The sequence below is a fragment of the Echinops telfairi genome, unplaced genomic scaffold (assembly GCF_000313985.2).
Source record: "Echinops telfairi isolate 266 unplaced genomic scaffold, ASM31398v2 ScPeMD7_7421;HRSCAF=8459, whole genome shotgun sequence".
In the NCBI taxonomy this organism is placed as follows: Eukaryota; Metazoa; Chordata; class Mammalia; order Afrosoricida; family Tenrecidae; genus Echinops; species Echinops telfairi.
Genome location: NW_022111321.1, coordinates 21490856 through 21502730, shown reverse-complemented (window position 1 = coordinate 21502730; position 11875 = coordinate 21490856). Strand labels below are relative to the sequence as shown.

Here is an 11875-nt window from a genome sequence, read left to right as displayed (position 1 = left end):
GGCGGTGGGCGCTGTGTGTGTGTAAGCTCCAGGGCCATAATAGAGTCCAGATACTCATGTAGCTCAGTAACACTGGTATTGAAGTTAAAATGCAAAAGAAAGCAGCAGTTCCATGTTTGTTTGTTTGATTTTTAAGGAATAGAATCTTTTCTTCTAAGAAAAAAGAATCTTCCGAGGAAGGACAACAGTACACCATGCATCAGATCAAAGAGGACCTGCTCCTGAAGGGGTGGGGGTGGTTTGCAGAGAACAGAGCTTGCTCTCTGAAGTACCCAGCGCACAGAGCAATCATGGGGGGGGAGGGACGCAGTCTGAAAAATCACCACAGAGGGCGCAGCGATCTCCCAACGTAACTTCAGGAACGGACGCATCTCTCCTGTAGGGGTGATTGCGGGGCAGAGGGGAAGACATGCTGTTACAGATTGTGTTGGTGAACACAAATAAATAGGAAGGGAGGGGCGTGGAACTGTGATGGGCTAGCTGAAAATGTACGCATATTTTTATATACAAAGTACCCTGGTGGTGCAAGTAGTTAAGCCCTCAACTACCCACTGAGAGGTCGGCGGTCCACATCTGCCAGCTGCTCCACGGGGGAAAGCTGAGACCGCCTGCTTCGATATTTAGTCACGGAAGCCCTAGGGGACAATTTACTGTTCTAAACGGTCGCTATGGCCTTGGAGGTGGAATCAACGTGACAGCAATGGGATTGGTTTCTAGGTTGAGTGTCTATGTTAAGAATATATATGAGCTGAATCAGAGCTTAGCTTCACCTTTTTAATGCTTAAGTTGGAATTTTTCAGTTTCAAAAACAATTATAATGCAGATCACTGTTAAATTGTTGCTGTGCTTGTTAAACTTTAGCCTTTACCTTTTCACACGATGGGAAGCATCATTTCCAAGATAAAATAATACTTCACTGCAGATAACCTATCAGTGACTCTTAAGCTATGAAGACCAGCTGCCCCTTGGTTCCAGAGTCTCTCCACGTCAACTTAGATCCACGGTCGTTTCCCAGCGTCAGAGGGTTGCTGCTTTCCCTCTCCTTCCCTCTCGCAGAGGGGATGGCGGTCCTGCTATCACGTTAGCAATCTCCAAGTTGGCATACCCTTGGTTCATTGAAATATGGTATGGATAGGACAAATCTAACTATGAATTTTCTTGCTATAAAATGTCCCGTCCCAGGAAATGAATTCCACGGATTTAAACGTGTCCAGGTCATCATTCACTCATTATACGTTAGAATGACAACCCTCTTCCCTCACTAGAAAACTCAGTGCCTCCCTCATTCGGTAAGAGTAGAAGAAATCTCACCTATAGTGGCCTTGTCGGTCTCTATCTCTGCCAGTAAGTCTCCTTCACTGAGCTTCTCACCCACTTTTTTTTCCCATCTCTGAACTGTGCCCATGGTCATAGTGGGCGAGAGGGCAGGAAGAAGCACCTATAGAGAGAAACATGTATTATTGCTTTGGTCACAATGGTACCCAGGCATGGTTCTATCACTTTCTGGAAGGACTGTAACTGTGACAATCCACATTCCCATCTGCACCATGCCCTCAGAACAGTAAGTGCTCAGTGTCTCAATAGCTTGCCACACTTAAAGCATCCTTCACATCACAAGCTTTAGTAACCAGATTCCAAACAACCCCCCAAAGTTGAAAACACTGGGTAGACATGAAAGATTTCTTTCTAACCAGTTCACACGAATTCCTCAATAAATAAGCATAGCGCTTATCTTCACTTTAACTTAGATCAGTTCAGGCTATTAAAATTGTACTGTGCTTCCTATTTAGCATATCTTTTGATTAAACAAACAAACATTCCAAAGTGGGATTACAAAAATCATTTCCACCACAATAAAACCCAAGTATCGTGTGGTCTATCTAAATAAAATGTTGCTGATAAACAAGCGGCCATCTAGCTGAGAAACAACAAAGCCCACAAGGAAGAAGCACACCAGCCTGTATGATCATGAGGTATCGATGGGATTGGGTATCAGGCATCTAAGACCCGGAATAAAACCAAACCCAAGGTGAATGGTGGAGTGGGGCATGGAGTGGACACCCAATGCCCATCTGTAGACAGTTGGACATCCTCTCACAGAGGGGTCACAGGGAAGAGATGAGCCAGTCAGGGTGCAGTATAGCACCAATGAAACACACAACTTTCCTCTAGCTCTTTGGTGCTTCCTTCACCCCACTATCATGACCTCAATTCTACCTTACAAATCGGATTAGACCAGAGCATGCACACTGCTACAGATAAGAGCCCGCAATACCCAGGAATCCAGAATAGATAAACCCCTCAGGGTCAACAATGAGAGTAGAGATACCAGTAGGATTAGGGGATTGTGGGGGAAGAAAGGGGAAATCGATCAAAAGGATCAACCGAGAACCCCCTCCCAGGGGGACGAATAACAGAAAAGTGGGTGAGGGGCAACAGCGGATGATGTAAGATAGGGAAAAAGTAATCTATAATAACAAGGGTTCAGGGGGGAGGGGGGGGGGAAGGAGGGGGAAGAAATGGGGAGCTGACATCAGGGGCTCAAGTGGGAAGAGAATGCTTTGAAAATGATGGTGGCATATGTGCAAATGTGCTTGGCATACTGGAAGAATGTATGGATTGTGATGAGATGTAAGAGCCCCCAATAAAAGTATTTTTTAATTAATTAAAATATATATATTGGTTTCCTTTCCATTGGCTTGTATGTCCACTGAGTATGAATGCTTACTTAGTTATTATGAGCTTCACTGGCTGTCTTCTTCATCTGTTGAATCTAATTAATTACAGGATTATGCTGAGTGAAAAATCATTTTAATCAGTGATATATCAAAAAGGGAAATAAAAACCTAAAGTTTTAGTATTCTAATTAAAAAAAATTTTAATGGCTTTTCTTGCTGTTTATCTGCTTAATTTAGTGAATATAATTAGGGCAAAATCCTAACATTTGCACACAAAATCACAAACAAAATAGTGAAAAATGAACTGTCTTACTTCATTAGACAGAATTTGCTAAACATGATGAAATAAACATGTGAGTTGACACCAGGCAAAACATCATCATAAGTGATTGTTAATAACAGCGCATACTGTTGAATTATATATGCAAAGGAAAAAAAATTCTTATACAGAAATTTCCACAAATATAGTAAATAAAGGTGATGTTCTAGTATTAATCCTTTAAAAAGAGAAGGCTGGGTTTTTTCCACTTCCAAGCTCTACAACAAACAAATACAGATGGAATAATTCTAATGTCTAAGAAAGTGATTTAGTTACTGGAAGTGGTTCCGTTGACCATCCTTCAGCTGTATTTCAGTGCTACTGTATAAAGCTATTGTACGCATCACTTAACATCCACAACACAGCCTGTGAAACAGGGCATTGTGTGATTTGGACAATGTGCAAACACAATATTTTATTCAAGGAATCCCTGATTGTGAACAAGTTCTATTCTTAGGTCTGTCTTTAAGTCAAATATGCACATAATTCAGAATAGTTAGGTGTGGTTTGTATCTCATGTCAAATAATCAAATGCTTGTCTTAATATCTAGTGTATTTCTATGAATAAAAAACATTAATGACATACTTCCAGGAACACTGAAACATTTTTGACATAACACAGTAATCATAATGGTGATTTGATGTGCATCACAAAATGGTGTCCATTGGTATTATTAACATAAAAATATGGCTATAGCTACATATGAGGGGGTACCTACCTCAAAATGGAAGTTTTTTTCAAAGCTATGTATTTAAATTATGTAAAAACAACCTTTATCACCTTCAAAGTACTCTCCATTACACTTAATACATCAAATCTGCGATTTCATTCTTGGAAACATTTTTCAAACTCATCTGTTTGGATGGCTGACAGCACCTCCCTCATTTTTTTTCTTCACCTCTTCTATGTTGCCAAACCACTGTCCTTTCACGCCCCTCTTCATTTGTGGAAACAAAAACAGTCACATGGAGCAAGGTCGGGTGAGAAAGGCGCATGGGACAAGAGAGGCAAGCTATTTTTTGCCCAAAACTGGTGCACTGAGATGGCTTCATGAACAGGTGCATTGTCATGGTGGCAATACCAGCCCCCCTTCTGCCACAAATCAGGCCTTTTGGGTCCCACATTGTTATGCAATCTTTTCAGAACCTCCAAATAGAAAGCTAAATTAACAGTCTGACCTGGTGGAGCAAAGTCCAAATGCACTATGCATCAACATTTTTGTCCTTTCAGAAAGTTGTTGAATGTCCAGGACAAGGTTTGTCATCAATCAACATTTCACCTTTTTGATATGAGAAAACCACTCACACACTTGAGAGTTTTTCCCATAGTGCTGTCCCTGTAAGCTGTGTTCAACATCACAACAGTTCCTGGGACATTTTCCCCAAGCAGGGAACAAAATTTTACAGCCGCATGCTGTTCTCTTAAATCGGCCATCACAAAAAAAGAGGGTCGAGCAAAACTGCTTTTACATAAAATTCCTTGTGACCAGAGAGAACCTTTTCTGGGGGAACCTGAACCTGCCACTGAGTACACTAACTCAGAGTGAGTTGCTTGATGCTCAATTAGCTAAACGAAAGCTCTGCTCCACCCAGCACAATTCGGGTTTTTTGGTTTTGTTTTTTTTTGGGGGGGTGGGGACGAGGGGTGGTAACCTCAAGTATATGGCCAGAAGTTGCACAAACATATTCTGTGCAGCAAATGACTGTATGGCCATTCTAACTTTTTAATTTTTTCCCCAGTTTTCTGGTTTATTAATACTACTGGACGAGGTAACCCACTCTTAGAAAACAGAACATCATATATCAAAAGAAAAGACCAACAGTACCTGATATCTACTAAAAATTCTATTGACACAGGAAATAAAGATTAAGTATAAATCATCCTCAAAATTCTTAACATAAAGATCTTAAATGAGAAATGCAAACATTATCCTCAATGCTACACAGGGCCCCAGAATGGTTAAAGGAAATGTCCAAGTTCACATACCTGGATATAACAACTAGGAATAAAAATTGTTTTCATGCATAAATCTCTATTTAGCCCAAAATGACATGAGCAAGCCACAGTTAATACTAGTTTCTAGGAATGTGATAGCCACAATGGAAAATCATGAATAATCAACTCTCCAGAGCCAATACTCAGAGGCTGAGCCTCACCTGCATATGAGTGGGATATGAGCTACCAGGAGCCTGAGCAGAAGGTGTAGGTAGTGAAGCAGCAGGGGTTGGTGCTGGGGATGCTTGTGGGGTGGGTGCTGCCGAGGTATCCAAAGTATAATTTTTAAAGGCCTCAATATCCTCAGGCCTAAGGAAGAGAGAGAATGCAAAAATATAAAGGGGTTGGTTATAAAGCAGAATCAGCTCCCAGAGAAGCAGCTTTCAGAGAAGCCTTTTATTCCTGATTTCTCAATCTTGAGTTAAAAAAAACACACTCCACTTGGCACTGAAGTCCCACAATATATCAGGGCACCACTCACTTTTCAACTGTAATACAGATGATTGAGCCAATTGGAACATCTCTGGTACCTTCAGCCACAAGTATCTTTGCCATATAACACTCCTCCATGCTCTCGAACCCAACTGTGGCTTTGTCAGTTTCAACCTCGAAAGACAAAAAGGCGGTTTAGGTTGGTGCGGCCAGTATAAAGTTTATTATTTATCAGTTTATGTCTCGAATCATACCGTTCAACTACCACAGATTTAAAAATACGAATCATTAAAAGAACTCTTGGCTGAAAACTAGTTTTGGCTAAATGCCGACCACTGAGCTAACCAATCGTCTCGAATATAAAAATGTTAAAAAGAAAACAAATCTCACAATCGTTTCTTAAGCACCCTGAAAGTTCATGTCAAGTCAATCCCTTCCACCAGTGGTTCTCAACCCCTTTGGAGGTCGAACAACCCTTTCACGGGGGTCGCCTAAGACCAGCGGAAAACACATATTTCCAACGATGGTCTTAGGAACTGAGACACCGCTCCTCGATCCATCTCCAAGCGGATCCGCCCACGTGCAGATAAGCCCACATACGAGTACCCAGCGTGCTTCAAGACAAAATTTCATTTATTTGTAATTAGAAATAAATATTTCACAATATATAATTACATATGGTTTTGTGATTAATCACTGTGCTTTAATTATATTCAATTTGTAGCAATGAAAATATATCCTGCATATCAGATATTTACATTATGATTCATAACAGTAGCAAAATTAGTTATGAAGTAGCAACTACAATAATTTTATGGTTGGCGGGTCACCACACCGTGAGGAACTATATTCAAGGGTCGCGGCATGAGGACGGTTGAGAACCACTGCCTTAGACCCATCCCATTTTAAAACAACTCACCTCTGCAATGAGTTCGCCCTCATTGATCTTTTCCCCTTCCTTTTTCTCCCAACGGGCTATGGTGCCTGCCTGCATTGTTGGGGAAAGAGACGGCAAAGGAACCTAGGAGAGAAAAAGGAGAAACACTAATTTTCAAAAGGGGGACCAAACTCTCGGTCTGGTGTAAGGCTTCAATCAACGGGATTCCCATGACACGCTGGATCCTGGGGATATCGTGACAGTTCTTGCCCATCTGAGGCCAATGTTCTCCAGTGACAGGTGTCCAGCTCCCCGGTCCCCTGGGTCTGGCGGGGCGCGTCCCGGCTGACATATAGTACAGCGCCCCGGGCTCTCCTTTCAATGGGATCGAAGAGGTGGAGGAAGCTCGAGACCAACAGCAAAGGAGGGGAGAGCGGAAAGGGCAATGACATTCACCGGGGCCTCAGGGAGATGTGAGCCCCGGTCTAATGTGAAGGGCAACGGGGTCCCACGCAGGGCGAGGCGGGGGCTCACCTTCTGATGGGGAGGGAGGCTGTAACAGCGGCGGCCGGGCGCCCCCAAGAGCTGCAGCAGGAAGCGGTTCCGTGGTGGGGCACAGGTGCCAGGGCTCCAACTGCAGAGCGCCCGGACCCCTCCATTCCCCGTGATCCTGCTGTGGCAACGAGCCGGGCCAGATCGCGAGGTCACACGCAGACCCCCAGATCCCTCCCTTAAGGCCGTGTCCCGAACCCCGAATCCCGCCTTTGGGGCTGCACTCCGAGCCCGTCGAGCACAGACGCGCCACATCTTGCCACTGACCCCACAGCCCAAACCCAACGACGCCTTCTCCGGAGTGACCTCTCCGAGAGCAGCACGACGCTGCCGTCAAGCACGCCACGCAGCCGCACGCTGTCGTAAAGCGGGCCCTGAAGAGTCTCGCTGCCTGCTGCCCGCGCCAGCAATGTGCCCCCGGTTCGCCCTCTCTTCCTCGGGGGCGGCTACTTTGGAGCCCCCGGCACGGGGACGTTCCGGGCGGGGCCACGGGTGGAGAGGGTCGGGCCCTGCCGGGCCCGAGGAGAGGCATCCCACGGGGCGGGGCCTGACAGGTGAGAAGCCGCCCGCCGAGAGGAGGGGCCACGGCGGATGGGAAGGGCTGGCCTCGCGGAGGGAAGGCGAAGCTAAGTGGTCGGCGAGGCTGGCCTGGTGGCTGGGCGAGTTTTGTGGAAGGGCTGGGGACCTGAGATCTCAGGCTAAAGGCGGGGTTCGGGGGCGCCGCGGCAGACTGAGGCGGAAAGAGGGGGAGCTAGGTGTGCCCGCCTCGGCTGTGCCCGCCTCGGCTGTGCCACCGTTAGCCGGGCTTGCGGCCCCGGCTCTGCCGGGTTACCGCGGTTGCATTTCAGGTTAGTGGCCCGGCTGGAAACTGGAATGAACAGATTTTTCCAGCCACCTAGTGTGAAGAGCAGCCAAGCGGAAGATTCCCATATTGAAGGTGGATTTGAGCAGGATTAAGCATATTCAAGTATAAAGACACGGGTTTACCAGGGAATCCCCTTTAAATACCAAATGTCTTGGACAGACTTCATACCAAAAACCAAAACTGTCAAGCTGCAGAAGCCTTGTTGGTAGGGTTCTTCCTAGTTCTCTGCGGAGCTGAGGATGGTCAGCTGCTGTCCATTCCCGACTGTGACTCGTGGTGACCTTATGTGTCCAAAAAAAAAAAGCCTAAACACCGCCCTTGCGTCCATTTCAACTAATATTTGGTTTTCCATTATTTCTTAGGGGAAAAATATGTTCAGTTCTCTGACTTTTCCATGTTCAAACCCAACTTCGGAAGGAAATGAGTTCGACAACCGAGGTATCACTGCAATCTCCTATTTTATACTTAGAAATACCAATAGCAAATTCTCTGTAGCAATAAAGTAATCCTTATCTTCCCTATCCAAGTAGAAAGTAAACATACTACTGGGAGATCACTTGAGATTTACTTTCATTAAATGTAAGTGGTTTATTGACTAATCTTTATCAAGAAGATGATTAATGGTAATTTAGTTTGCAAACTCCATTTTATTCAGGTTTGGTTTTTTGCAGTTTTTGTTTTTAATTAGTACACAAATCTCTGGTACATACAGGCAGTTGAAACTGGTTATCACTTCGATAATCAGAAACCTTTGTTATAACAGTCTATGAAAACAGCATAAAACAAGGAGAATACACAAGTCTCTTGGAAAGCAATGGTTGAAAACCTCCATGTTTCTAAGAAAATATAACTTTACATATATATTTTAAGCAAGCGATACCTCTAACATAAATTCAGACATAGTAGTGTGCAATCATAATGCTCATTTTATAGAAAAAGATGAAAATAATAACTATAACTTAAGTGCTTTTTAGTAATTAGAAGCCTCTCAGATTGGATGTACTGCAGTTTCCATAATTTATATCCATCATGGTCAAGAAGGTAAGTATATAGGCGTGCCAGTGCAAAGCAAATTTAACCCAGATTCTTTAAATGCAAACTATGAAGTTTTCCACTCCCCTCAAATTGAGGGAACTGAGCAAGAACATCAGTTCTCAAGACAACGTTTTAAGGAATTTCTCCTAATCTCTCGGAGTGGGCCATTTATTTTTCAATCCAAAACGGTTGCGAGATCATTTTATGAATTCTTGGTAAACATTCTAGTTCCTTAATTTTCTCCAGGAACGGGAATATCAGCAGTATTAAGCTAGACTAATCCATGAACTCCTCTAGGGGACAATATGCAGAATACATCAAGAGGGCTCCTGGAGTGAAGCCACAGGGCCTCACCTCAGACTTCAGAACCACTAGTTCATGAGTGTCCTCCTCAGAAGGCTCCTCTCCCTGTAGAAACTGGAATGAGGATCACCAGCACATTTGACACGAAAGCACACAGTAGGTTTACCCGTGCTACACCAGCTTAAAGGGGATGGGAGGGGAGCTTGTCCCCTGAACTCAACTTCAGCTTGCAATGGAGGGATTGAGACCAGGAAGCGTCTTCCCAAAGGACACAGAGGTACCTATATAATAAATAACATAGAGGACCTAGAAATTTTCTGATTCAATTTTCTCTGAAAAGTTTAATTCCGCATAATAGTAGGCCTGTTTGCTGAAAGAAAACTGACAAGCAAAACCACATTTAGGAGACAGACCTGCAAGATAATCTGCACTGGAAACACAGTAACAAAATGTTGGCTTGATAATTCTCATGCTGTTTTATAGCAAAACAATACAATACATGCAATAAAGGAATATGTGACGTGAAGACTCTCCAGACTTATTAGAGGAAAACAAAAGCAGGTGACACTTTTCTTGTTTGCTTTCACGATGAATTATTCTTGCTATTGACTTCTGGCATTTCCAATGAGAAATTCTTTAACAGCAAGAATATTAGGTAAACATACAATAAAAGAACTTCAGGTGTCTTTTGAGCTCCTTCTGCCTTCTAATCACATGGATTACATAACATTACCTCCACAACTAAAACTGGCAGGTTACAACTGGAACAGGACTCGTTTGCTATCAATACACTCATAATAAAATAAAGCTTGTTCTGACACCACAGGGGGTGGTAAGAAGAACCGGTACAAAAGCTACTGGGTTCTCTAGAAAATGGATACAGTATACAGAACTCACATTCAAGTTATAAAAATAGACATGGTTCTCAGACAAAAAGCAAATGAGTACAAAAGAAGTCTCCAAACATTGAGCTGTTTAAAAAGACACACCGATATAAAACAAGATGTCATCATCTCAGAGCACAGAGTCGTCTGTCGAAATGGCTGGAATGGAAGATGAACTGGAGACAGGTCAAGAACCCAGAACTGGTCAGTCCGACTCTTCAGATTGGCAGTGTACGACGGTGATCACAGGCAGACTGCTTTGGGGAATACGTGTGTAATTATGGCTGATTGGTTGATAGACACTTTAAGAGGGTGAAGGAAAAAACCTAGGTTACAAGTAATTGCTGCAAGTTACACTCTTAGTTTCTACATTTGACAATGTTGCATATGAAAAAGGATTCTGGTTGTTTTCACCCAGAATCAACCCTGCCATTCATAACTCATGCTCCATGCCCCATGGTTTCTAGTGTACCCTAAAGGATCAATCTATACTAAATAATCATAGAAAAGAACGCCTGGCCTTGAAATGACAAGAGGAAAGACCAGTCCGTCATTCATGCTGAATACTCATAAATCACAAAGAAACACAAAATCAATGATCTGCCTCCTTTTGACTGCAAAGGAGATGCCATGAGCCTGCTGGCAAAAGACGAGACACAGAAAGTCAAGAAGATAGGGGTAGCAGCCCCTTTTTCCATACCCGCCTGGATCTTTAAGGAGCTTCTCACTTACTCTTTACTCCTTTCAAACACAAAGCTCATCAGCTGCAAAAAAAGATGAAATGGCTCTAAAGTTAGAGAGTCGCCAGAGAGAACTAGCAGTACATGAATTATGCCCTGCATGGGCCAAAGGACAAAATTACAGGACCAGTTAAGACATGAGAGTCATCCTAAAGTCTTAATTATGGTTTTGAGGCTAGTATAGCACAACATGAGCAGCCCTTTGTCCATGCAGTCAACATGGGTAGTCCTTTTTCCTTCCATTCCACTTGAGCACCATCCATGTCCAGTCCAAAAGATGAATGAAGGGCAGGGCCTTCAGCTTTGGTACCACCTTATGAGTTATTCGTGGTTTGCAGTAGCTGCAAGGAAGCAGAAAAGCTGGTACCTTTGTTCTGTCTGTGAGTAGATGCTGGGACTCGTTGCTGCAAACATCAAGGCCAATTAAAATAATACCATAACACAAAGGAATGATGTATCCAAGTCCCAGATTCCAGAAAATAGCAGCCATGCCCCTAAATGGGCGGGATCATCCATCCCCATTAGTTAAGGCCTCCGGTTTGTTGTCCTCAGTGTAAACCAAAACACTGCGTTCCCACGGACAAGGAACTCCAGAAGAACCCATGGTCTACATTTGGATGGGGATTTTAAGTACCAAATATGCCAGGCACAGAAACAGGACTGGCCTGTGGCCACTACGCATGGCGAAGCTCCTGTTTTGGCAACATGAACTAGAAACTTCTAAGTATTCTGATGTTAGTCCCCTTTCCTGAGTGAAGCTGCCAGGGAGGGGCCAAGTTCCACATGGCCCCAATCTAACAACCAGCATTAAATCTCTCCATGGTCTTCTTCTACCCAAGCCACAATTTTCCCTTCCCATCCAGGAATGGCATCATCATCGTGGAAAACCTGGAGACAGAAAAGAGCCGTAATGAAAAATAACAGAATCATGCAGGAGAGCTAAGAAACCACTATTGATGAAAATAAGACCTCTAACAAAGTATGAGAAAGGGCAGAAGAAAGCCTTGAGGTAAGAGGCTATGATCCTGAGCTCGAGTACAGAAGGATTGCCAGGATGACCAAGCACTGGCAATGCTTGGTTCTGTTGTGCATGGACTTGCGAAGTTGGAACTGACTTGATGGCACCTAATAAAAATTATAGATTTATTAAAAAAAAAAAGAGGCTATGATCCTTTGGTGTTGTCACTAAAGTTA

The 11875-nt window shown here is 43.6% G+C and overlaps 2 protein-coding genes across 2 annotated transcripts in view; both read right to left on the bottom strand.

The window, feature by feature from the left end:
* The window catches only part of DLAT (dihydrolipoamide S-acetyltransferase), a 31736-nt gene extending 24560 nt beyond the window's left edge, over positions 1-7176 (bottom strand). Inside the window, exons 1-5 of the mRNA XM_004708970.3 lie at positions 6837-7176; positions 6345-6446; positions 5475-5599; positions 5155-5302; positions 1312-1438 (exon numbers count right to left, since the gene is read on the bottom strand). Of these exons, the coding sequence (XP_004709027.1) occupies positions 1312-1438; positions 5155-5302; positions 5475-5599; positions 6345-6446; positions 6837-7109 (775 nt within the window). The 5' untranslated portion in view covers positions 7110-7176. The remainder of the gene's footprint in view (positions 1-1311; positions 1439-5154; positions 5303-5474; positions 5600-6344; positions 6447-6836) is intronic.
* A 1170-nt stretch (positions 7177-8346) lies between these two features.
* The window catches only part of DIXDC1 (DIX domain containing 1), an 84198-nt gene continuing 80669 nt past the window's right edge, over positions 8347-11875 (bottom strand). The window contains exon 19 of the mRNA XM_013006248.3: positions 8347-11569. Coding sequence (XP_012861702.2) covers positions 11489-11569 — 81 coding nt within the window. The 3' untranslated portion in view covers positions 8347-11488. The remainder of the gene's footprint in view (positions 11570-11875) is intronic.